Source organism: Mixophyes fleayi, chromosome 1 (assembly GCF_038048845.1).
Source record: "Mixophyes fleayi isolate aMixFle1 chromosome 1, aMixFle1.hap1, whole genome shotgun sequence".
NCBI lineage: Eukaryota > Metazoa > Chordata > Amphibia > Anura > Limnodynastidae > Mixophyes > Mixophyes fleayi.
Genome location: NC_134402.1, coordinates 307100293 through 307127406, shown reverse-complemented (window position 1 = coordinate 307127406; position 27114 = coordinate 307100293). Strand labels below are relative to the sequence as shown.

Sequence of the window (27114 nt, the reverse complement as noted above, 5' to 3'; positions counted from 1 at the left end):
AAACATACACGGCAAATACATTGAGTCGTGAAAAGGTAACAGATGGGGAGCTGTGTTTTATATGCTGCTGGGGAGAGACTGCATTATGAAGCACGTTGGGCATGTGAATATACTGTACTATATGCTGTATACTAAGTGAAACTTTGATCTTAATGAGTCCCAAAAGCAGCGATTTGAATGATACTATCTATAAGAGTGATGTTATTCACTTCCTAATAATCTAACAGAGAAATACAGTCATGGCTAAAAGTTTTGAGAATTACACAAATATTTTTCACAAAGTCTGCTGCCTTAGTTTTTATGATGCCAATTTGCATATACTCTAGAATGTAATGAGAAGTGATCAGATAAATTGCAATTAATGTCAAAGTCTCTCTTTGCCATGACAATGAACTTTATCACAAAAACAACATTTCCATTATATTTCAGCCCTGCCACAAAAGGACCAGCTGACAATCAGGTCAGTGATTCTCTTGTTAACACAGGTGAGAGTGTTGACGAGGACAAGGCTGGAGATCACTCTGTCATGCTGATTGAGTTAGAATAACAGACTGGAAGCTTTAAAAGGATGGTGGTGCTTGAAATCATTGTTCTTCCTTTGTTAACCATGGTTATCTGCAAGAAAACACGCACAGTCATCATTGCTTTGCACAAAAAAGGCTTCACAGGCAAGGATATTGCTGCTAGTAAAGATTCACCTAAATCAACGATTTATCGGTTCATCGAGAACTTCAAGGAGAGAGGTGCAAAAGTTGTGAAGAAGGCTTCACGGCACCCAAGAACGTCTAGCAAGCTCCAGGACCGTCTCCTAAAGTTGATTCAGCTGCAGGATCTGGGCACCACCAGTGCAGAGCTTGCTCAAGAATGGCAGCAGGCAGGTGTGAGTGCATCTGCATGCACAGTGAGGCGAAGACTTTTGGAGAATGGCCTGGTGTCAAGAAGGCCAACAACTTCTGTCCATTAAAAACATCAGGGACAGACTGATATTCTGCAAAAGGTACAGGGATTGGACTTCTGCGGACTGGGGTAAAGTCATTTTCTCTGATGAATCCCATTTCAGATTGTTTGGGGCATCTGGAAAAACGCTTGTCCGGAGAAGGAAAGGTGAGCGCTACCATCTGTCCCGTGTCATGCCAGCAGTAAAGCATCCTAAAACCAATATTATTTGGGGCATCTGGAAAAATGCTTCTCCAGAAAAGGAAAGGTGAGCGCTACCAGTCCATTAGTCCTGTGTCATGCCAACAGTAAAGCATCCTGAGACCATTCATGTGTGGGGTTGCATCTCAGCCAAGGGAGTGGGCTCACTCACAGCCATGAATAAAGAATGGTACCAAAACATCCTCCAAGAGCAACTTCTCCCAACCATCCAAGAACAGTTTGGTGATGAACAATGCCTTTTCCAGCATGATCATCATCATCATCACCACTTATTTATATAGCGCCTCTAATTCCGCAGCGCTGTACAGAGAACTCCCTCACATCAGTCCCTGCTCAATTAGGGCTTACAGTCTACATTCCCTAACACACACACACACACACACACACACACACAGACAGAGACAGACAGACAGACTAGGGTCAATTTGTTAGCAGCCAATTAACCTACCAGTATGTTTTTGGAGTGTGGGAGGAAACCGGAGCACCCGGAGGAAACCCACGCAAACACGGGGAGAACATACAAACTCCACACAGATAAGGCCATGGTCGGGAATTGAACTCATGACCCCAGTGCTGTGAGGCAGAAGTGCTAACCACTACGCCATCGTGCTGGCTTAGTGGTTAGCACCTTCCCATAAGGCAAAAGAGATAACTAAGTGGCTCAGGGATCAAAACATCAAACTTTTGGGTCCATGGCCAGGAAACTCCCCAGACCTTAATCCCATTGAGAACTTGTGGTCAACCATCAAGAGGAGAGTGAACAAACAAAAATCAACAAATAGTGACAAACTCCAAGCATTGATTAGGCAAGAATGGGCGGCCATCAGTCAGTATGTGGCCCAGAAGTTGATTTACAGCATGCCAGGGCGAATTGCAGAGCTCTTCAAAAAGAAGAGACAACACTACAAATATTGACTCTTTGCATAAACTTAATGTAATTGTCAATAAAAGCCTTTGACACTTATGAAATGCTTGTAATGTTACTTCAGTATAGCATAGCAACATCTGACAAAATGGTCTAAAAACACTGAAGCAGCAAACTTTGTGAAAACCAATACTTGTGTCATTCTCAAAACTTTTGGCCATAACTGTACTTGCAATTAGCGTTCAGAGTGACTTTTCCTTTGTAAAGGATATATCCAGTGTTCTCCACAGCACCTTTTTCTTGGCTGCTCCTCCCGGCTCTTTTAACTTGCCATCCGGCTCTTGGCGCCCAAGAGAGTCCTATTATAATAGAATAAACCATTGTTTATTCTATTAAACAGGCACTATGTGAGCACTACAGCCAGCAGTGTGTGTAACATCACTGACCAACAGTCTGACCAGTCGTGGCAGGTGTGGGCAATAACCTCCAACATTTTTCATTATTACTGCAATGTATTACAACTGCCCCCACCGGGGTGCTTCTTAATTCCACCCGATTGGCAAAATTTTCTGGTGAGAACACTGTATATTCATGACAAAAAAACATGTATATTAATGAATGTATATATTAATACTCTGGTGTGTGCACCACCGGAACTATTAACCCGTTTATTTTATTATTTAAAGGCAATGAGGTTCTTTTTATGTTTTTTATGCAGTTAGGTTGATTTTATTTAAATTTTGTAGGTTGGATTTTAATAAATATTTATTTTTTTCCACGATTAATTGGATGTGTGTTATATAATTTAGGAAGCCTGTTTGTGCTTCATTTTTTCTCTTTGAAGAAGTTTTTGGCAGTTAAATTATTGCACAGCAATTTATTATTGGAGAAGCAGCTCTCTTCCCAAATAATTAAGGAATTGAGGTTTAAAGTGTGTAATTATGGTTTTGTGGTCAGTGTTTAATTAAAATTCCTTTGTGAATTTTAGATTTTTCTTTCACTGGAAAAGGTGCAATACAATGAGATAAGCAAATGTCATATACCAGGAGACATATCAGGACCAGATCACAGGAGTTTCTCAGAGAGAAACAATTTGGCTGGTGCCAGCCTGTTGGAAAAGGCAGTCTTTAAAATGCCAGACATAGGTGATCAGGATCCAGGACAAATGTTGAGTACTTAACCCCTTGCAGGCAGGATCTGAAACAATCAAGCAGCATCCAAAGAGGAGTAGATGTACTGCAGGCAGGGGCAGATCGTAACAGCAAGGTACCACAAAAGTGTTAATACAAGGATGATTTCTCCTTAGTGCAAAAATAAGATCCCTCACTGCAGGTCCAGAAAAATACTAAGCACAAATTCATGAACCCTACTAAAGCAATTGTGAAGAGAATCGAGAATATGCAGAATGCAGAAGTAGGAGCCTCCAATTTGGTGTTGCACCATAAAATGAATAACCTCCAAATCCTATAATAAATATTTTTTTGCTCTCTATCGTGAAGTCGTACTACCTCAATACCCTTGTCAGAGACTCCCTTGCCCGGCAACTGCAACAGCTCGATCTCTATGTTAGTAAGTTAAAAAAAAAAAAAAAGCATGTCCGGATTTGGATGTAAAGCTGGTCCTGGGGTAGCAGACCTGATCTATGTGTCCTAATTCAATGCTATTCTTTGAGCATTTCTTGAGTTATTGAAAAACATGGACTACCAGCTTTGGTGTGCCGAATTGTTGCAGTTATATTTATTGAGGGAATTCCGAACTTCCAGGTGCGAATTTGAACAACTTTTTTGTGCAATGATCATTTTCCTAGATGGATCTGGCATGTGCTGAGATAATCTATCCTCATCTCCAAAATGTTTCCATGCAGCTAATTTTTGCTCTGTAGTAATGTGCCCCAGCTGAAGGTTCCTCATATGCCACCTTGTCTATTAGATCCAGAGAATGACTTCTCTTTCCTTGAGAGAGAGCAGTCATGCTAGCTACTAAGCACCTTGATGAAAGTTCTTTGGAGATGTAGGCAGGCTGAATTGAAGATTGCTTCACTGCATGGAGAATGGACTTCCCTATTTCCATACACTCTTGAGTGTTAAATGTCTAAATTTCTGCATAATTTGAAATCCTGCCATCCACACTACTCATTGGAGGTTGAGCTGTGAAGGAGTCATTGAGAGTGCTTTGGCCCAGCAGGTCTCTGTTCCTTATTCCTGAAAGGATAGAAAGGTTGTCTAGAAGTACTAACACCATACATCCTATAATACTGCTTTCCAGGATGATAGCTCTGTCCTTTATTGAAGTACAGTTGAGATAAAGAGAAAAGAAAACCTCTTGTTCTCTGGTCTGGAGGTAAATGATATGTAATCTTTTGACTCAATTTTATCCCTGAAGAGAAATCCACTTTTAAAAGGAAGTGCGGCCAAACAGTTCTTTGATTGTGGCTCTGCCACCTCAGGATGCAGTCAGATAGCTCTCCTAGTATACTCAGATGAAGCCATACTTCTGTCAGAAAGGGTAATCATTTCTAGTGAAACTACTTATAGGAGGTCAATGCCATTTCTCATGACATCAATGCTTTTGAGTAGATGTTGTCTGTTAATTTTCTCTTCTATGTTCTTATGCATTGTATCAGTCCACATTCTGAGTACCCTGGAAAGCGAGGGCACAGACATGAAAGACTAGAGGACACTAACCAAGGAACTATTACATTTCTTGAAACAGCTTTCCATTTTACAACGGTCCTCCATCCTCTAATGAAATAATAAACCAGGCTGAAAGACTGGCTACAGCAGCATAATTTTTTGACATCAAACACCACTTTTAAGCTTCATAATCCTAAAGAGAATGCACATCATCAAGTCTCATTTGATTAGGCTGACGTCTGGCTGGCTGTTCCCATTCGTTATTAATGAGATCCTTAATAACCTGAGCAGTTTGAACACTCTGCCTTTATGCTGATGATCTTCAAAATGGGAGTCTTGGAGAGAGGAAGGCGCTGGTGTAGATCAGTCCCCATAGTTCTAACTGCCAGGCAGATGCTCCAGGCGTAACATCCTCCAGATCCATACTTGTCTGTGGTCTGGCTCTCTTAAGATCTTGCATGCCATATAAGTCCTTCTTTGCGACAAAAGTGTCCTTCATTGTCTTCATCATTCTGGAAATTAATTATGCATACTAATCAGGTGGCAGGGCAGTGGGCCTTTTAGGCTGAGGTATACAGTAAGCACAGAAAGGCCCATCACAATTCTCAGAAAAAGGTTTGTCAAATGCTCTACAAACACAGGCTACAAACACAGGCTGCTTCTCTTTCCTTCAACAGGTTCTAAAAGAGTTCTGAGAAAAAGAATGACTAAATGACTAACTAAAAAATGTAGAAAGCACTCTTATACTGGCCTATGACCTCTGAACCAAGAGATATGTCATGTCTATGACCTCTGAACTGGCAGTGATGTCATGTAACTGAGAATGCCCAGAAGCCAGGCATTTTAAAGCAACTAGCTCCACAAGTGAGCTACCATTGCCACTGCTTGCATTCCCAGAGGTGCATTACAGAAACCCTTTGAAACCACATGGAGAAGTTAAGCCCCCAGTAGAGAAAAAACAACAAACAACTACATTATACTTAGACACTGCTTACTCCACTGAAACAGAAAAAATACACTGTCTTTACTCAGCTGACTAGGGAATTAACCCATTCATTATGGCTGCCATGGAGATAATAACTTAATATCTTGATATATATGCCACTCAACATACACCGAGAAGAATGCTTTTTTTGCATCAGAATGTTTATGCATAAATTCTTAGCGCAAAATGCAAACAACTATAAATTATGCCCTGTATGTTATTGCTACGAACAATTTTTTGCTTATTGGTCCCAGAGATGTAAATCTAGACTGAAATGAATCACATCTCCCCCTAGCTCAGCACCTCTCTTCCATGCTTTCACATTAATCTTTTTCATTAACCGCCAACTATTCATTCCTGCCAACCTGAGTAATGTGATATAATTCTAAGCCTACTTTTACCACTTGTTTGCCAACTGGGTATAATTAAGTAATTGATGTAAAAATGCTTTTAACTTCAAAACCATCTCCTTTATCTTTTATATTGAGGCCAGAGGCCATACTACAAGAGATCTCTTAATATGGTATGTTACATAAGTAGTCACTTACCGGTAGGACATGCTGTGTCCAGACATGGGAGAACCTGGAAATACATTCCACAATTTTACAATTTGTCATGTGTTAAATTAGAGAATAAAAATACATGTTCATGGTCATTTAATTGTGAAGAGTTGGTTCACAAACTGTGCTCTTGTATAAATATTTGCAATACACCACCTGCTATGTGCTTAATTGTACAGACACAAACTCACAAACAAAGCAGTATTGGACAATATGAGAATATCAGAGGTTATAAAAATAAAAAAAGTGCATCCCTGTAAAAATGCATATTTTATACTTATTCATATATTTACTTGTCCCTCTTTGCAAGGCAGCGATAAGACGATAAGATCAACAGTCCACCAATGGAATGATCCTATGACAATGATGTTAATAGTCCTCTAATTTAGAAAATGGAAGGTCTCTCCCAGTTGTATAAAAAAGAGAATACAAAAAAGTGTATTTCATATATACTATGAAGTAATGCACTATATTTGCACTATATTTTTTTGTTTTGGAAGACTATTTACATCATTGTCAAAGGATCATTCCATTGGTGGACTGTTGATCTTATCGCTGCCTTTCAAAGGACAAGTAAATATATGAAATTGAAAGGACATTTATGTCCCTAGTTTGTAATATGTATTTTTGACAGTGGTGCACTTTATTTTTATAACTTTAGACTCTCATATTGTCCTACATTGTTTTCTGTGTGGGTTTGTGCCTGTGCCCCTATGTTATGAAGTTGTTGATGAATTTGGGTGTAGTAGCACCTTTTTAGTTGGTAGACGGCAACTTTAGAGTGTGTGAGCTCTTACAAGGAGTATACATTTACTTTAAAGTGCCTAATTGTGTCTATCCAAGATGGCTAGAATTATGTTTTTTCCTTATACTTTGTGTTTAAAGTTCCTTACAGCTAACTAGAGGAGCAGGAACAAAGTAATGTTCACACAAACTACTTCTTCTCCAATTACCTATATCTTAATTTAATAGTAGCAAAAAAATGTATGAGTTCTACATTTTTTGTTTCAAATGTTTGCTTTGTTAAATGGCAGGGATTAAGAGAAAATACATTGGGCCTGATTCATCAAGGCACGCATTCTGAGAACAATCCGCGTTTACTATTAAACGCACATATTTCGGCTTTGCGCACTCCCCATAATCATCAAGGCACGGATCTCAAGATACTTGCACTAATTAATTCGGGTCTAGGTCTGTTGTGTTCTACTAGGCACTGCAGGATACATTCAATACCTATGTGGATTATAAATTTGCATATGAACACATTGAAAAAATAATGTCACCTGGTAATAAAGGCATTAATAATAAAACAGTTTTAAAAAAAAAGTGGTATTTGTTTATTTAATTTTTACAGTTGCTCATAATTGCAGACACATGTTAGAGCATGCATACGATACTAACATCACTACTGATCAGGACTTAGACTAGCCCTGGTGCAAGATATACGGCAGAAAAACAAATAACTTTGAGATGGCCAGAGCTTGATTCGGACATGGGTGCGTGCGCTTGAGCTTGGCACGCCCTTACTGTAAATTGGCTATGAAAAAAGCCCCGTCACATTCCCTCTCTAAATCATAGGCTATGTAGCAAGTGTCCTTTGCGTACGAAGACGCAGTGGACAGGGTTGCGCTTACTGGTGTATAGTCCATTTCTGGGCATGCACAGTTTGATATTGTGTACGATAGGCTCAAAATCGGCAGATACTACCCTTGATGAATCAGGCCCATTATGTACTTCATTCATTACTTACTGTTGTATGGCTGGTTAAACACTTTTGCTTGCTTTTACATTATTTGAGGAAGTCAGATTTCAAAAACTCATTTTACAATTTTAGTGACACCTTAAGTTTTAAATGTTATGTTGTCAAATCGGAGTACAGAAGATGCTATCTTCTTTGGAGTTGGTATTATTATGTGTCAACAGTTCACGGTAAACACAGGCACAAATTTATGAAACAAAAAACATTTGTGCCCTACTATGTTTGACAAGTGACCCAAATTTAATCCATTCTGAAAACACTTTGGTTAATTTTTCTAAGGCTCGTACCACATCAACATTCATGACATTCTTACCTTGACTGGAACTAATGGGAGTGGTTCTGTCCTGGGTTCTGTTTGCAGATGTTGGTTGCTAGAGATAAGAAAGTTAGCATTTTAATACAATAAACAATTTAATGTCCAGCTGCATGCTTAAAATCATTATACACCTAGAACAAATTCAAAAGGCCAAAATAGGGGGCAAGCTATTGTCCTGAACTGGAAATACTTGAATGTAGCCTATATAACTGTATTTTGGGAAACAATTTCTGTAACAGTATATTAATCTGTTTACCTTGTACTTGAACAGGTATAGTTAAATATTCTAGTGCTTAAACATAGTAGGATATAAGTAGGATATGTAGAATTATATCAAATTGCTAATGTGCGTAATATTAAACAATTTTTCTTAATAGATTTAAAATTATCAGCTATAATGAATAATTCAACAAATCTAATTTTCGACCCATACATCACAGAATGAAAACATATTAGCAAAATAAGATAATGTCACGCGTAGGGGGCATGCATTAGTGTATTCTGTAATGCAGGGATTATAAAAGAATCTATGAATCCTGCATGCATAGTCTCGTTTTATACCAAAATGTGTGATGAAAGCACTTCCATATCTGTACTTTGTGGAACAACAAAAATGATGGAGGCATACCCTCGACCCACACTCTTTCTTGCAGCCGCAGAAACGGTGCATAGTACGTAGTTTTTTACAACCATTTGTGGTTTTGGTGTCTCTGGGTAGATCGACCAATACTCCATATTCTGGGGTAATGGGTAGGTAGTTAGCTAAACGAGCATTAAACACTTATTAAATTATGATATTCCAGGGGGGGTTTTAAATTATTTTTATTACTTTATGGTTTACTATTATTTTTATGTGATTGGGGGTGGAAGGGAGATGATAAGGAGATAAATGTGTAACTCATAAAATAAAAATTCCCTTTCTGAAATTCCAGCCTATGAGAAAAAGTTATGGGGGCTGAAAACTTTTTCAAGGCATTGTATACCTGAAATCATTGATTACCCTCATTATTAAAAGTTAAACAGCTGCTTGCAAATGATTAGTATCATATATGGGTTTTTATGTATTATAGTCAAATAATAACATCTACTGATAACAGGTGTATGATACATTATAACTTCATTTAAGCATAAATCATATATACGGAGATGGTGGAAGGGTATAGGATGTGGGAGGCACCCGTCTGCACAGCTAACCTCCTCTTCCCCATACAATGCCACCCCTTCAGGTGGTGTATTCCTGCACCCCACTTGGAGAAGGGATGAGACAGGCCGGGGAGGGGAATGTCATACTTCTGACAGCTGCTTCTGATTCTGGCTGATTGCGTCTGGACCCCTCCTTCGGCCACCCATTCACATTATTTAATTGATATTTTCATTCGGATCACAACAGGAAAGAAAATTCCCATTACATTTTTAAAGGGGTATACAACAGTTTGTGTTTTATTTGAATTTCGTTTGTACTTTTATTTTCTATATGTGGCTATATTTCGTTGTATTTTACATGGTAAATGTGACTTTCGCCTTTATTATTAATACTGTCCAGACACTATTTTATAATATGTATATGACACTTCATTACAATTTTATATTGTGTACAAACTGTGTAATGTGACTTTGACGTTAACTACTAACACTGTACAGCCACATCTCTATGCTTTTGTCACTCATGGTGTAAAACTAGCACATATGCTACTAAATCAGATCTGGACGCACCTTGAGATTTGTCCGACTCAGCATACACACGGAATTATGTATTTTTTTCTGATGCAATTTATGTATGCGTTTTTTAATGTGAAATGCATCCAAATCTACATAAAGTACATAGTATACATTTTAGCATAAACACGTTATAGAGCTACAACATTACATACTCTTGAAATCATCTGAAAGAAATATACAGTGGTTTTCACACAAATTGAAGTATATTGTCAGCAGTTTCAGGATATGTCATGTTAATTACAGTGCTATATTCTGCATCGAAATGTGCCCACTGATGCTGCAATATCAGTGCCGATATTATGCAACTGGGTTTATATCACAATGTGCAGAAAACAATGCCAATTGGCAAACAGGAGCCTAACCAAATGTATAAGATCATTATCAAGCAAGGTGGAAAATGTGGTCATCTTCTGTCCGCAATCAAATGCTGCAAAAGGAGCCAGAAGTTATCTCTACTCTCGACCTAAGGAGCTGAAACTACCCAAAGACTTTAACTTATATTAGATGGGACTTGGGTAGGAATTCCCGAAGAAAGAAATACAGACACTTATCCTGCAGACATGAAAATGCCAACAGAGTAAATTCCAGTATTTCAATTTGCCCGTTACTGATAAAATACCATTGTGATTGCCGACAGTCAAAATGCCAACAGTCACAATGCAGACATTAAATCAGCAATGCAAGCGGATCCAATGGCTGTACAGAAAACCGCTGGCAGTAAACAGTGTTAACAATAAATAAATACATTTTTAAAAAAGCGTGCCCCTCCCCAGTCATATTAACCCTTATGCTGCCAGGAGGAACATTTGGGGGAAAAACGGCATGGGGTTTTTCCGCTTCTTCTCTAACCAACCATAGGCTTTGCCAACCAGGGCTGGTGGCATTATAGCAAGAGAACCCGCAGAAGTGGGTCCCCGTGCCATAATGACATACAGGCCCAGGCTGGTCAGCACAGGGCTGCATTCCCTAAGGAGTTGGGGTCCGCAAAAAAAATGTGGCCCGTACGCAGCCCCGTGTTGACAGCACTAGGACTCTTCCTATACCCCTGGCTGGTAGGTGTAGGGTAATAAATGGTTAACGATAGATGAATGAAAAGCTAATTTACATTGTGGAACTATAAGTACCAGCAAGTCTAGGCTGCCATGAACAGTCTGGGCATGCTGGCGTTTTTATTTTTTATATTTTTTTTGAACACTTGTTTACTCCGGCGGCTCCAGCGGCTATATAGACGATGGCCCCACTGGCATTGCTGATTTATTGTCAGCATTGTGACTGTCGACATGTTGGTATTTTATCAGTGTCGGGCAGACTGAAATACCAGCTTTTTCATGTCAGCAGGATAAGTATCGGTATTTCTTCCATCGGGAAAATGAAAGCCACCAATAGGTGGAGACCACATGAGTCTATTAGTACCAAGATTATAATAATGTGCATTTCAAGCCTGGATGTTTTTTTTATGTTTAGGGATACAATGCATTAAACTAGTATGAGGCATTAAGAAAAGTTACTTGATGGGAATTAGGCCTGCCAAAGGAGAAACTAATGCATTTGTACACTCCTCTCAGTGCCTGCAACGATACTTGTATGAGCAGAGGCTTGGTACTTGCACTTGAGGTCCATTAAAAAAATTACCATTACCTTGTAGTTCAAATACTCATATATCTTTTATATAATACTATTCTATGCTAAACCACTGCCGTGTACAATAAATATAAATACATCTCAACTATGCTTTACACACCACACGGCTCTAATTATACATGATTCAATGCTGTAGAACTTTTTATTTATTTTTTTACCTGTTAGGGAACTTATCTGTGAGGATCAGCTACAGACAACATGTGGCAGTGCACCAAAAACACTGACAACACACAGCAACATTTATACCGGCCAGAGATAACAGGTGGTAGTGCACTGGCTACACTCACTAATGCACATTTTATTTTTCACTTACTGCAATCAACACTTAACCAAAGGTCAATTCAACTAGGACTATGAGATTTCACCTGTATGCAGCCTTTATAGAGCCGTCTTTCCTACCAATCTATGTATCATTGTTTGCCTATTTATCGAGATCGGCTTCATCCTTCTTTGTCCCTCATGTGCCATACTCCCAGGACTAAGCAGCTTGGCCGGTTGTGGTTTGTCTCCAATATCTACCCCTAGCTAAGTGGTACATTCCAGGGAGCAACCAGCACCATGACACTATCCTTATATAATTTTAGATTTAAACCACTAGATGGTGCATGCAAGACACACTGAATGTTTTCCTTCAACAGCAAAATACCCCCAAAAAAATCACATGAAATATAATGCTCCAGTATACAGCAGTAAAAATGCTTTTATACACTTCATATATCTGTACAACCAAGATCATCACAATATCCAGCAAAATCAATTTGTACTCGTCTCACCTTTCAAAGCTTTAGAAGTCACCATTAGTATTTATTACTTCAGAAATTTCCGATAATGCATGTATAGCTTTTATAAATTCATTTTATTATCATAGGGGAAGGCATAAAATATTACACCTCAAACTGACAGAAATCCAGAAGGTACATGAACAGACAGAAAAATATACAACCCCTATCTGTATTTCCCTCTTCTAACTGAGAGAAACAGTGGATCAGTAAGTCACATCTGGGTACTATGCTTTTATCTTACAGTTTAAAAACATACCGGAAATGTAATTGGCTTCTGGCATTGGATCCTAGGGTATGTGGAAGGAAATTTACATTGTAAGGTCCAGTAGGCCAGGGACTGATGTAAATGATTACATATTGTCTGTGCAGTGCTGCGTAATATGATTGTCGCTATATAAATAAATACCATAAGGATAATTAAATGCATCAGCTCAGAAAAGCTTTTCCTACAATTAGAAGAATGATGCACAATATCTGAGTTTTCTTAGCAATAATGCCTAGACTATTCTAGGGAAAGTAAAGTCACCCAATGAGTTTGCAATAGTTCTATTCAAATATTCTTCATAGGTATGTTATGCACGTCTAATTGCTATCCAACAACGATTGTCGATTGCCGGTGTGGTTCCAAAGCACAAAGTAATTTAATAGCCAAAAGTAGCAGAATAACAAGTCAGAATAAAATAAGTACAGCCGTTACTTATCGCAGGCGCCCTGGATCCAGTGTACAGGTCTGAAGGCTGTGGTCAAGAAGACTGGTCACTAGGTCCAGAGCCCCTGCTTATATGCAGTCAGTGAATACAGTAAAACAATGCAGATGATTTGGCTTGCTTCTATGGGTCCAGGCTTCAGGAAGGTTCAGTGTACTGCAGGTCATAGGCCAGTTCAAACCAAAATATCCAAAAGGTGGGGGTCAGCTCTCCAATTTTCCCGCCAAGAATCCAGTTTAAACTAGTCTATTTACATTATACAGGCAGCATCATTTTAAACATTTATTCCCTAACATCGCTAACTAGAGTATGCAATGTGCGATTCCTTCGGTGAATGAACCGGACAACTGCGGATGAATAGGGGATTAAAATGATAATAAACATAACATATTTCCTGCAACCTGAACCTTTGATTTCACTAACATGTACATAACTTATATTATTAAACATAAATACTGCTATATTTCGACATTATTAACTATGTGTTGCAATGAACAATTAATGTGTACTAATTACAAATGTGTATGTTCGTGTAAATGTATGTGAAAGTATAAAACCTGTTATTGCCACGTGTCACGGCTGGATAAGCTTCTCCACGCCGTAGCATGCTCTACACATAATTTCAGACAAAGACAACCAAGTTCGCTCAATATTAATTGAAATGACTTTATCCAATTTGCTGACTTCGACAGGTATACTTGAATTAAAAAGTTGAATCTCTCCCAGCTATTTTGACAGACATTAAGATATACGGCTCCCTCTCTGGTTATAAAATGAAAACCCAAAAGACAGAGGTTTTGGACTTTTATGTCACCTCCTTAATCAAAACTGCCATGGAATCCCAATTTCCATTCAGATGGTGCATTAAAAACCTAAAATATCTAGGAGTATACTTAACCAAAACCTATCATCGAGTCTATCAGGCAAGCTATCCTCAACACTTATCCAACACTACAAATGACCTGATAACCTGGAACCCACAATATATCTCTTTGGTTGGGGGGGTCAACGCCATCAAGACAAATCTTCTCCCTTTATTTTTCCCCAGTCCTCCCCACTTGCATCCCTCCTCAAACCTTCAAATTTATTTAACATATTACTTCGACCTTTATCTGGACCAAAAATGTCCAAGAGTGTCTCTATAAAGGCCCTTTGTGGTGGTTTGGTTGTTTCGAATTTGAAAAGATATTACCAAGCAGAGCAGCTCACTCAATGTGTCCAATGGAATGTGGCCTCCCCGACAAATCTATAGGTCACATTGGAAGCAGACTCTATTAATCTCCCTACATTGTCCTCCCTTTAATGGCTACCCCATTCCTGTCAACCTTGCTTGGTAAAGTCTCATCCAGTAGTGTTGCTTTCCCTATCTGTTTGGGATTGTGCCAAAAAGGTCTACAAACTGCCTTCAGATCGCTCCCCACTTATTCCCATCTTCAGCAACCCAGCTTTTACCCCAGACCTTGATCCCCCTTCTCTTCCCCATGGTTGACAGATGGTGTCAGATTCCTCAACGATATAGCTCATACGTCCACATTTCCCCAATTTTCGTACCTCTAGTCTTGACTGACCTTATCACATAAACACTTCTTTCAATTCTTGCAGATTAGGAACTTTCAATCATCTCAATGTTCCTGTCTGCCAAAAATACCTTTCTCCACTTTTGAAAAGCTCTGCATGAGACATGCCTCTACCAAAGGTTTAATTTCCATATATTATGCCGAGCTTTCACTACCCAGACCCTGTTGGTAGACCCCCATGCACTTGTCTGACATTGGTAAATCCTTAGACAGAGAAGAATGTTCTGAGATCTGGGAACAGCTGCCTTGCATATACCAGCAAGGTTAGCCCCTGTCATGCTTATGCAGAGTTTAGCAGATTCGCTATTGCCAACCTGGGTTAGCGGTGTCAGGAACAAAGGCGTGGAGTCGAAGCAACAACTGGTTTTCACCAGACACTTCAGCTACGAGGTTTGGGCTTCACTGCTGTTAGGTTCACATGTTATGGCCCGTTGCCCTGCTCTCAGATGTGACAAGCTGGTGTCAAATATAAGAAGAAAACTGTTCAGCAAGCCAGAATCTGGTACATGGTCAGACTGAAGATTGCCAGATCATAAATCTGATAGGAACGCCAGGGCAAGCCAGGTCAACATCAGTAACGGAAACAAAGATGTACAAAATCAGCAGCCAAAAGGGATTGAAAAATGTCTGGATCTGGAGAAGCTGGAGTTCAGGTATGGAGCCCAATACTTAACAAGCCACACTAACATGCTATACAAAGCAGGAAGGGGTAAAGAGTATGCTTATTGCAGTTAGGTGCAGGGAGCCGGGTAGAGAGATCATGCTGTAAGAGATAGCCAGAATCCAATTCTGGTGCCTGAGAGCTCCATGGATTGCCAATCCGCATCAAAGATATTGCAAAAGCATCTCATTGGTGGTTCTCCTTTGAAGTCTTTTGTAGCTAATTTGCAATTTCCACCAGCCTTAGACATTAAGGCTTTTAAACGCTGGCTGAGGGCAACGTTGACAGGGAATCTTACGGGCTGACTAGCTGGTGAATGGAGCAGGTGTGCGTTACATACGGTGACATTCAATCTGAATGTAAATACCTAAATGGAAATGTAGGAATGGAAATGTACAGTGGAAATACTTATATGCTTGCCATTTCCTTAATACAAAGGGTATGCTTGGGGGTCTATGAAGACACCTATCCACTTTCGAATAATTGTGCAGAGCTCCTCAAAATCTAACACATACAATATCTCAACTATATAAGCTCATTGTTTAAAACTCAGCACAATCCAATGTTATATGAAGGCATGGAAAATTTTCCAAAGGACACAAGCAAGCTCTCCAAGCATGTATTTGAAACACAATTTAAATTATTTTTACAATGGTATAGATGCCTATATATATTGAGCGTGATGTGCCCAGGAGTGTCGTGTCGTGGTCAAACAGGAAAAATAAAAAAACTTTGAAAAAGTTCAATGTGAATGAAGTGCGTCAGCGGATTATTATTATTATCATTTATTTGTTGGGCGCCACAAGGTTTCCGCAGCGCCGTACATAGTACAAACAGTAGACCATACAGGGTTAAACAGTACAGAACGATAAACACAAAGTACCAATGCTTCAGTAACTCCGGGACAGACATACAGAGCAGAAGAACAGGTATGGAGACAGGTGGGAAGAGGGGCCCTGCTCATACGAGCTTACATCCTAAGGGAGGGTGAACAAATCAGACACGAGAGGAAGCTGGTGATGCCAGGGGAGAGAAGAAGGGGCCAGGGGAGAGAGGGAATAGCGAGCAGAGTAGATGAGGGGTTAAGCGGATTTAGTAGAGGTGATGAGTGGAAGCGTTTATCTTCATTGAAAGAGAGCTGTGTCAGATATTATATCTTCCAACCTGTAAAGCGGAATGCTGCTTGCCGTATGTTGAAAGGGTTACTGTGTTGTTTGGAGGAGACGTCCCTTGGAGGAGTCGTGGAGTGAGAGACTAGGAGAAGAAATCAGGTGTCCACCTGGGTTTGTGACTGCACAGGAGAGGATGATTCTATAAAGACTTTCGCTACGTTTCAAATTACTATGCCAGGATCTGGGTAAACTGAAAACTCTTCTTACTATTAATGTGCCTTGAACCGTTTCCAGATTTGTTTTTGTATCTCTTAAGACTCCTGTTATATGCCGGGACTGTCAGTCCTAATGGAGAATTAAGTGCATTGAAATGTTCTATACTCACTCTCTTGGAAAGTTAACTATATGTTGATGGATTTTTGACACAGATAGCTCTTAAACTGTTAACACTGGAGAGGAACTGTTTTTCTGATTGCTTCTTTTGCCTAATATATGTTTTGTCTTTTAAACCGTTTTATCATGTCTCTTGATTAGAGACTATTATCCGGATGTTACATTTTATTGTATTTAATAAATATTTTTATTATATTATATTGCAACTTGAATCCAAGTCTACTCTGCCTTTTGTATAAGGCTTTTTCAACTATATACGGGAAATAAGAGCGCCATTTCTTTTGGTTTTTCAATTTTTACTTTTGAGGGGTAGTGGCAGCTCCTATAGACCGCTGCCTTTTCCTATTTACTATTATTTGAAGTCTGTTTTGCTGATTTTTGTAATTAACAAAACACTCATTTTGTTTATTAGTAGTCTTGACCATCTGCGTGTAAGTTATCACGTGATTTTAGTGGTCTAACAGGAGCTGTATTGTAAGGATCTACAGCATAACACAGCAATATACGTGAACAGCAAACCAAAGCAATGCAGAAAATTCAGGATATATTGGCTCAGTGGAGAGATGTGAAACTTAACCCCCTCCTCAGACACCAACCAAGACTAAATTGAATTTGAACCCAAACTCATCCCCTATGAGGAATGGGTGGGACTACCTCCTGACTCCCTGGAGGTTAACCCTGTCCTCAGATGTTCATCAATCTGCCACAGTGGGAATGGCTGAAAATAAGACCCTTGTAGAATAATGTGTTGCGGCTCTCCAGGAAGATACATGGCGGCACATGTCCAGAGACCCAGCATTCTGGCTCCTAAATCTGTCAGTAATGCTAGCTAAAAAAAACCAAACAATTTTAAAGCATCTCAACAATGGTAGAGATCCCCCTCTTCTTCAACTGTCTCTCACTGGTTCTCCACAATCGACTTTTACATGGATATGGATGATGTAATCTCGGCAGCAGGGGAAAGCTATGAGACATTTCACAACACTCGGTTCAGGTGGCTAGGTTTTAAGAACTCCAAGCTGTATAAAGCACTATGCTTTGGATCAACTGGGACTGGTAGCTGTACGAAGACAACACAGTGATACACTGAAATAGGCGCAGCCAAGCAAACAATTGAAAGATATAGCGCTAAGATCCTATTTTGATACTGTTCCTTAGGAGTGGACAACTAGTTAACATGCGATTTCTCCAACTATGTGAGATGGGTTAAGCTAAGCCCTCTCATACTTAAGCTCAGACACAGGTCTCTTCATCCCATTTCCCTTCCTCTCCCTCTCATTTTGCTTCCTAATCATGTCACCTTCCCTCAAATCCCTTCCATTTTTGGGTTGCTCTGATGCCCTTTTGTCCTCAGTACTCAGTTAACAATTTTGTTATGAGAGAAGGATTCAGCAGAGATGAATGGAGGAATAACACAGCACCAGGTTACTGCAGAGTAGTAGAGAGATACTGGAGCCAAATCCTGGGAGCGACTGCTCCATAGGAGAGACCTGAAGATCTGGCACCATTTGCTTGCAGGAGGTGCCTTTTATAGTGGAGCAGGCCAGCTGATTGGCCAGACAGTTTGAATGGTGAAGATGCCGCACGGGAGAGCAGCGGCATCCGTCCAGAGAGATGCCACCGGCAATGACCAGTTAAGTGACAGCATGGGGCGCCCGTCAGTGATCAGCGGGTCTTAGTTATGACACTAAGTTTATGCACAACATAGGCTTTGGCTAAAGTTAACATAAGAGCTAAAATCGTGGGGTAGTTTTATATTTAGAACTAGTGTTATTGTTGTAACTGAGTTAGGATTACCACTTTTAGGTTTCAGGACAGTTATTTTTTATATGACCTTGAAGATCGTTTAATCAGCTTAATCAAGCAACTGATGTAAAGGCATAAACCCAACACCCCATTTAAAACAAGGTGCCTGTTGCCTTCATAGAACACAAGGGGTGAAGGAAAAAGCTACTTACGGACTCTCATATGCAAACCTGATTAGTCACTGTGGGCCACGCACACTGTAATTTGCCGAATGGCGCTGTATGCAGGTGCGGGCTGGCAAATTTCAGCCCGGGGGGGCGCACGGGTGTTCCCCTATACCTTGTTTCTTTCAGATGAGTTTTAATTTTCAAAAAATATCATTAGTTTGCTTATACATCCTGTCACAGCAAAATAAAATGTTCCTGGGCTTCATAATGTTTTCTGTAGTGTAGATTGACCACCAAACAATAGCTAATAAAGGACCATTTTATTTGAAATATAGACCGCTCTTTAAAATGAGGGTATTCCTGTTTTTTTGAAGCCAAGATGGGGGAGATATGTACCCTCCTCCCCCACTCCTGGACATCTTAATTATTTCTATAGAGTAGAGGATTATTGTCACACATGATCACCACACAATATATGTTAAACAACTATTACACCTCATTGGAAAAAGAGCACTCTCTTCTCAAATGAGAGTATCTTGAGATTATTTTTAACTATTTATTTTGAAAAATAGCAATGATGTACAAATAAGAGTCAACAATTAGTACATTTGAATAGATACAAAAACAGAGAACAATACAGATCATGGGCATATGTCAATGGTACTGAAAATATTTGAGTAGCAAATATCAAAGACAACAACAGGTTGTCATTAAACAGACAGGTAAGTATACAATTGTTATCCAGAATATTCAGGATACTATAACATTTTATAACAATATAATGTGTGTGTGTGGGGGGGCACTGGTCGTCACCGAGAAAGAGAAATAGAACACACTTCCCTTTATCCTCACATTTCCTCACCCTTATCCTTCCCCTTTTTAAGAAGAGAAACAAATAAATAAAAATCGAGTTCTTCTTAGAAGGAAGGAGATGTTACACGAGGTATGGGGTTATAGTAAAGCCAAGGAGCCCAAATCTGGTCAAATTTATCATCCTTATCATGTAGGTGGTATGTAATCTGTTCCATCTGGGCAATAAACCAAATATAGGATCGCAGGGCCGCCATAGTGGGGTGTTCAACCTGTTTCCAAGACTTAGCTACTAGACATCGCGCAGCAGCAAGGACATGGGAAGCCAATTTCACAGACTGTCTATCATCATCAATCAGAGGATAACAGAGAAGAAAAGACCATGGGTCTTTCCGGACAGGGCATGGAAGGAGGGAGGAGAGTCCTAACTCGATCCTAAAAGGAGGATATTTTAGGGCAGGACCACCAAATATGTAAGAAAGATCCCATCTGGCCACAACCCCGCTGACATAATGGAGAACTCGAGGGAAACATTTTAGTGAGTTTGTCAGTTTTGTAGTACCACCTATAGTATACTTTATATGCGTTCTCCTTCACCAAGGTGGAAATAGAGCTGGTGGCGACTTGATCCCTTATGATTTCCCAATAATCCACCTCTGGGGGGGGGGGGGGGCAGATCCCTCTCCCACTCTTTCTCATGCCTGCCACCTGGAGGTAAGAGTGCACTGTCAAATAAGCTGTAGATAAAGGAGATCGTGCCCCTACCCAAAGGTGAGGAGAGACATAGGGATTCAAAGGGTGACTTAAGAAAGGGGAGAGGAGGAGCCCCCCCCCCCTCCCTAGGAGAGAGCCCTCAAAGTGTCGTAACTGGAAATATTCGTAGAATTTAGAATGGTGACTTGGATATTTAGAGCGGAGATCATCCCAGGAGATAAAGGCCCCTGAAATAATAGGTCTCCGACAAATCGAACTCCCGCAGTGATCCAGGGACTATAGAAGGCATAGGAGAGCCCAGGAGGAAAGGCAGGGTTACCCCAAAGAGGTAGAACAGTAAGAGAGGACACCACTATATTGAGGTGGGGCCGGCAGGTCTCCCATATTGCAGCTGAGAATAGTAAGGTAGGACATTGGGCGGTGAGGGGAGATCTAGTTTGTTTTGAGAGACCCCATATACTGGACAGAATTGGAAATTTAAGATAGGCGGATTCAATGTCAACCCACGACAGTGCCGCAGGGGGGGCAAAGGAGGCTACAATCTGGCTCAGATGAGCCGCCCAATAGTAAATTTTCAAATCCAGGAAACCCCTACCACCACCTCTGGTGGGTCTCTTTAAGAGAGCCAGCTTAATCCTGGGAGACCGGCCGTTCCAGATAAATCTAGAAAGAGGTTTTTGTATAGATGACAGATCCGAAAGGGGGACTCGAACAGGAAGGGTCTGAAAATAATAGAGAGGCTTAGGAAGGAGGTTCATCTTGACAGAGATGATCCTGCCCAGCTACGAGATGATCAATGAGCGCCAGGAGAACAATTCGGACCTGATTTTAGCAAAGAGGCCCGGGTAGTTCTCCCGGTAGAGGGAATCATAGGAGTCGCTAATAAAAATACCTAAGTAATATATGCGAATTAGACACTGGGTGGGGGCAGCCTCCAGAACCCCCCCATGCTCTGTCCACATTACCAGCTCAGGTTCTAGATAGATTAACAAAGGCGGGTAGTAGGGGAGGAATAACATTCTGGTACCGCTATTTCCAGTCCCTGGTCCCAGCCTCCAACTCTCTGACTCTCACCCCCCAGCAGTGGGAAAAGATCTACATATCCTCACACCGCACGTCTAGATGCATTAATCACACCGAAATGCATGTTAAGCTCCTCAATCGGCTCTATCTCACCCCGGATCGCCTCCATAAGATATGGTCAAGTCAGTCTAAATTCTGCTGGCGTCAATGTGGTCAGATAGCAGATGTTTATCATGTCTTTTGGACATGCCCGGTGATTCAGGCGTTCTGGGGCAAGGTATCCGCTTTGATTTCAGAGGTCATGCGAGTTTCTGTCACTCTTGACCCGGGGGTAGCCCTCCTACATATATATCAACCTGTAAAAATACCTAAGTATTTGATTTTCTTTCTCTGCCACCGAAAGTTAAAGCGGGAGGTAAGTACCAGTCCTTCCGGGGAATGAATATTAAGGAGGAGGGCTTACGATTTCATAATATTGATCTTGTAACCTGAGAGGTTCCCATATTGGTGTAAAAGAGTCCAGGAAGCGACTTCCCTGGCTACTGGAGAGTCAGAAGGACATTGTGCGCAAAGAGAGAGAGAGCTTACTCTCCAGATTCCCCGTTCGCACACCCTGTATGTCCGGGCAGGCCCGGATAGAGGGAGCAAGAGGCTCTATGACGAGGGCAAAAATGAGAGGAGACAGAGGGCACCCCTGGCGGGTACCGTTGGATATTGTAATAAGGTCAGAGGGAGAACCGTTTATCATGACTCTTGCGGAGGGTCGAGAGTATAAGGCTAGAATACCCGTGAGGAGGTTACCCGAAATCCAAAACGCAGACAAGGCTCGGGACATAAAGCTCCAGGAGATCCTATCAAAAGCCTTCTCGGCGTCAAGGGAGAGAATAATGGCCAGGGCCTTCCTGGTATTAATAATATGAATCAGATCAACGACTCACCTGGTATTGTCTCTGGCCTGACGTCCCGGTATAAAGCCAACCTGATCGTAATGTATAAGGGAGGGAAGGACCGAATTTAATCTATTAGCCAAAATTTTAGCATATAATTTGACATCTGTATTAAGCAGGGAGATAGGGCGATAACTAGCGCAGTCATGAACATCTTTACCCTCTTTGTGAATGACGGAGATCCGAGCCTCCAAAGAATCCCTAGACCAAGAACCCCCAGCGTGGAAACAGGGGACCAAAAGCCCAGCAAACCTCTTATAATACACAGCAGTAAAGCCATCCAGCCCCGGAGCCTTTTCTGATTTCTGAGACTTTATGGTCTGTTCAATTTCATCTCTAGTAATCTCATCCCCCAGAAGAGTACAAGCCTGTGGATAGAGTTTCGGAAGCTTAGCAGAAGAAAGAAAAGATTCAATCAACTGCGAGTGGGCAGCACGGTGGCGAAGTGGTTAGCACTTCTGCCTCATAAATTCAAATCCCGACCATGGCCTTATCTGTGTGGAGTTTGTATGTTCTCCCTGTGCTTGCGTGGGTTTCCTCCGGGTGCTCTGGTTTCCTCCCACACTCCAAAAACATACCATTAGGTTAATTGGCTGCTATCAAAAAAAAAAAATTGACCCTAGTCTCTCCCTCTCTCTCTCTGTGTGTGTGTGTGTGTGTGTATGTTAGGCAATTTAGACTGTAAGCTCCACTGGGGCAGGGACTGATGTGAGTGAGTTCTCTGTACAGCGCTGCAGAATCAGTGGCGCTATATAAATAAATGGTGATGAGTGTTGTTGGGAGACTAAAGGATCACACGGTTGGGGAAGGTTATAAAGTTTAGTGTAGTAAGATTGGAAGGCAGCACGCATCCGCTGGGGGTCATAGTGTAAAACTCCATCGGAGTCCCTGATAGCCAGGAGATTCCAGGCCGCTATCTTAGCTCTAAGTTTGGTGGCCAGCAATCTATCAGTCTTGTCGCCCTTTTCATAAAAGCGCTGATTGAGCCACTTCAGTTTATTAGCAACCTGGTGAGATAGTAGGAGATTTAGTTTAGGAATCGCTTAGTCCGAGACGCCAAAGCAATAAGATGACTCCGTATTACTGCCTTATGGGCATCCCAAAGTGTCATAGGAGAGATATCAGGAGTGTCGTCCGTCTCAAAATATTCAGAGAGAACAGAATGCAGGTGAGTAGTAGTTTCTTTATCATGTAGGAGTGATTAGTTAATTCTCCAGGTTGCTCCAGGAGGGCGGCGAGCAAGGGAGGTAAGTACAGCGGAAACAGGGGCATGAACTGACCAGGTAACAGGGAAGATTTGGGAGGAGCCAAGTTTAAGAGTGAGGTCGTGGCTGAGCTGGATCATGTCAATCCGGGAGTAGATATTATGGGGAGAAGAGAAGAAGGTATAGTCCCTGGCCAAGGGGTCCGATACTCTCCATGAGTCATATAAGTTATGGAGTTTCAGAAAAGCCTGTAAGGCAGCTGTGGTGTGGGCATCTCTCCGCAGGGGAGAAGAGGAGGGGCCTGAGGAACGATTTATAGTTGGGGCTAAAACAGCATTGAAGTCACCAGCGACAATAAGTTCACCCTGACGGACACACGCTAACAAAGAACCCAGTTTTTTGAAGAACCTCTGCTGGCCAGTGTTGGGTGCATAGAGGTTCACTAAAGTGCAGGGGAGATTATTCAGAGTGCCTATGAGAATCAGGAATCTACCTTCTTTATCTTTATGAGAGTCATGAAGTTCGAAAACAAGAATTGCTAAACCCCGCGCGCAAACAGGATTGCTACACCCCGCTTTTTCTGCCTATGGTCACATGCATGAAATGTCAAGGGAAATTTTCTGGAACGAAGCTCGGGGTGGAGATGGTTGACAAAATGAGTTTCTTGTAGGAATATCAAATCTCCTTTAAGAGATTTAAGAGACAAATGGAGTTTAGCCCATTTCTGAGGGGAGTTGAGGCCCTTGACATTATAGGAGATAAGGTTAAGGGTCATAGAAAAATCAATGAGGGGAGCGCTAGAGACCAGAAAAGGGAGGAGATGTCAGGGGAGAGGAGACAAAAAGAAGAGTGTACAGGGAATGACATGGTAGATGATGACCAGTGATGAGAAGGAGGGGAGAACCAAAGGTTAAGGGTACAAGGGGATCGACATAGTGGACCAAAGTCCACTTGTTGCAAATGCTGGTAGAGGATAGGACATGATGGACAAGCCATCAGGGGGACCAGCAAAGAGCCCTAGGCTCTAAGGGGGGTGGTAGACTAAGAGCAACCACAAAAGAAAACAGAGGGCCGGGGGACCCAGAAAGGGAACTCAAGGGACCAATTTAGTGTGTATGACCTATTAAGAGGGAGGGGAGTGGGGAAGGTATAAGGAAATTACTGACCACTACGGTAGAGGAGGCAAAGGGGGAGTACATGGAAGGAGGAGACAAAGGTAATAATTATCAACAATAAACATATTATATGAGGTAGGTGATAACTCAATAACACTAGTCATATCATAGTAGACACATGTGAAGCCACCGAGTGTGGCCCAGTAAAAGAGCTATAGAAAGAGAGTGCTAAAAATAAGTTCCACTCGTTTTTTGCACTTAAGAGGTAAATGTAATGTTTATGTGAAGTGGTTAACCCATTTATGCCCACCCAACCTTTTTTACATCGGGCAGTCATGCGCTTTGACCCTATGTACTTTAAAAACACACCACACAGGAATGGTGGCCACACACCGAAAGCCTGCCTGTACAGAAATATATAAATTATAAACTGTTGCTGATAGCTTCAGAATTTCTGCGTAGATTTCAATAGAATGCTGAACAGCATGCAGTACTTCTGAATTGTGTATACCCCTGGTGATCATATAATCGATAAATTAATTACTTAAAAATGCTACCAAACGAAAGTGCTATATGTAACAAATAAAAAGCAATATAAAACTTACTTTGATAACCTAACCAATAAATAATGTTTTGTTGTTTAACGCACAAACCACAAAAATGCTCAACCTTATTAACAGTTATTCATACATACAGTATATACACTATATGGACAAAAGTATTTGGACGCTTGACCATTACACTAACAGTGACTGTAATGACATTGTATTAAAATACATATACTTTAATATGGAGTTGGTCCCCCTTTTGCAGCGATAACAGCTTCCACTCTTCTTGGAAGGCTTTCCACAAGATGTTGGAGTGTTTCTGTGGGAATTTGTGTCCACTCATTCTGAAGAGCATTTATGAAGTCAGGCACTGATGTTGGCCTGGCTCGCAATCTCCGTTCCAGTTCATCCCAAAGGTGTATGATGGGGTTGAGATCAGGACTCTGTGCGGGCCAGTCAAGTTCTCCCACACCAAACTCATCAAACCATGTCTTTGTAGTCCTTGTTTTGGCACTGGGGCACAGTCATGTCGGAATAGAAAAAGGCCTTTCCCAAACTGTTGCCACAAAGTTGGAAGTAAAATTACTTGTTATGCTGAAGCATTAAGATTACTCTTCACTGGAGATAAGGAGCCTAGCCCAAATCTTTAAAAACAGCCCCATACCATTATCCCCGCTCCACCAAACATCACAGTTGGCATAATGCAGTCAGGCAGGTAACGTTCTCCCGGCATCTGCCAAGCCCAGACTCGCCCATCTGACTGCCAAACAGAGAAGCGTGATTCGTCATGCCACAGAACACGTTTCTACTGCTCCACCATTCAGCTTCGGTGTGCTTTACACCACTCTATCTGACGCTTGGCATTGGTCTTGGTGATGTGTGGCTTCCACCACACAGTTTTTGTGCCTACATTAATGCTAGTGGAAATTCGGAACTCTTCAGCTACGGAATCAGCAGAGCTTTTTCATTTGAACTATTCCTCATGACAAGCTTGATTGCTGAGCAGTGCCATGTCATGCCAAGTTATTTTTGACTATTAGATAAGATGAAGTCATCCATTACATTTTATTTTTTCCAAACAGTGTTAATTCTTATGCCCTCTAGATACACAAGGTTATGCTCTGCAATACACTGACAGACTTAGGGCCCTAGTCATTAAGGGGAGCAAAGCAGAAAAAAGGGTAAGTTTGTTCCTGGACAAACCATGTTACTATGCAAGGGGAGTGTCACACGGTGCTCATTCGGCTGCCATAACCGAAGACTAAGACACTCACCTGTCCCTCATTAAGCATACCTCAGCTCTTGGCGTTGGATCTGCACATGCGCAGACTTAGTACCTGTCTGTCCGTTGCAGTTTCCTATTGGTTCTTAGTTCTGGCTCTAAACTTGAAAAGGCACTTCCTCCCTTTCCTCTGGGCCTGTTGATCAAGTTACCTGCCTGATTAGGACCTTGTCTATTCCCTGTGTGTCTACATGGATCGTAAGTGCATCTGCTGTGTGTTGCTGTTCAACGGGCTATACCGCTCAAGCTGCACCTGTCTCCGCTGTGTTGCTGTTTCACGGCCTATACCACTCAAGCTGCACCTGTCTCCGCTGTGTTGCTGTTCCAAGGGCTATACCGCTCAAGCTGCACCTGTCTCCGCTGTGTTGCTGTTCCACAGGCTATATTGCTCAAGCTGCACCTCTCTTTGTTGTGTTGCTGCTCCACGAGCTGTAACGCTCAAGCTACACCTGACTCTGCTGTGACGCTGCTCCATGGGCTCCTCTGCTCAAGTCGCACCAATCTCCATTATCGTGCTGTCTGGATCATCTACTCTGCATCTGTCCCTGTGGCCTGGCTGCACTACAGGTTGTATCTCTCAAGCTGCTTGATTTCATCTACCTCTGTTGGCTAAACTGTTCCTGCTGCATTTGTCTCTATTTGTATAGCTGTATTACGGGTTATTCCACTCAGGCTGCACTTATCGTTAT

At 41.4% G+C, this 27114-nt stretch overlaps 1 protein-coding gene across 10 annotated transcripts in view; it reads right to left on the bottom strand.

Annotated features, from left to right (window-relative positions):
• RNF212B (ring finger protein 212B) overlaps nt 1-27114 on the bottom strand; it is a 167754-nt gene that overhangs the window by 60377 nt on the left and 80263 nt on the right. For all 10 annotated transcript variants that reach the window (XR_012692513.1, XR_012692510.1, XR_012692512.1 and 7 more), the window contains 2 exons: nt 8274-8331; nt 6190-6223 (listed from right to left, as the gene is read on the bottom strand). Coding sequence is in view for 2 of the 10 variants with exons in the window: in XM_075211185.1 (XP_075067286.1) it covers nt 6190-6223; nt 8274-8331 (92 nt within the window). In the remaining 8 variants the exon portion in view is untranslated. The remainder of the gene's footprint in view (nt 1-6189; nt 6224-8273; nt 8332-27114) is intronic.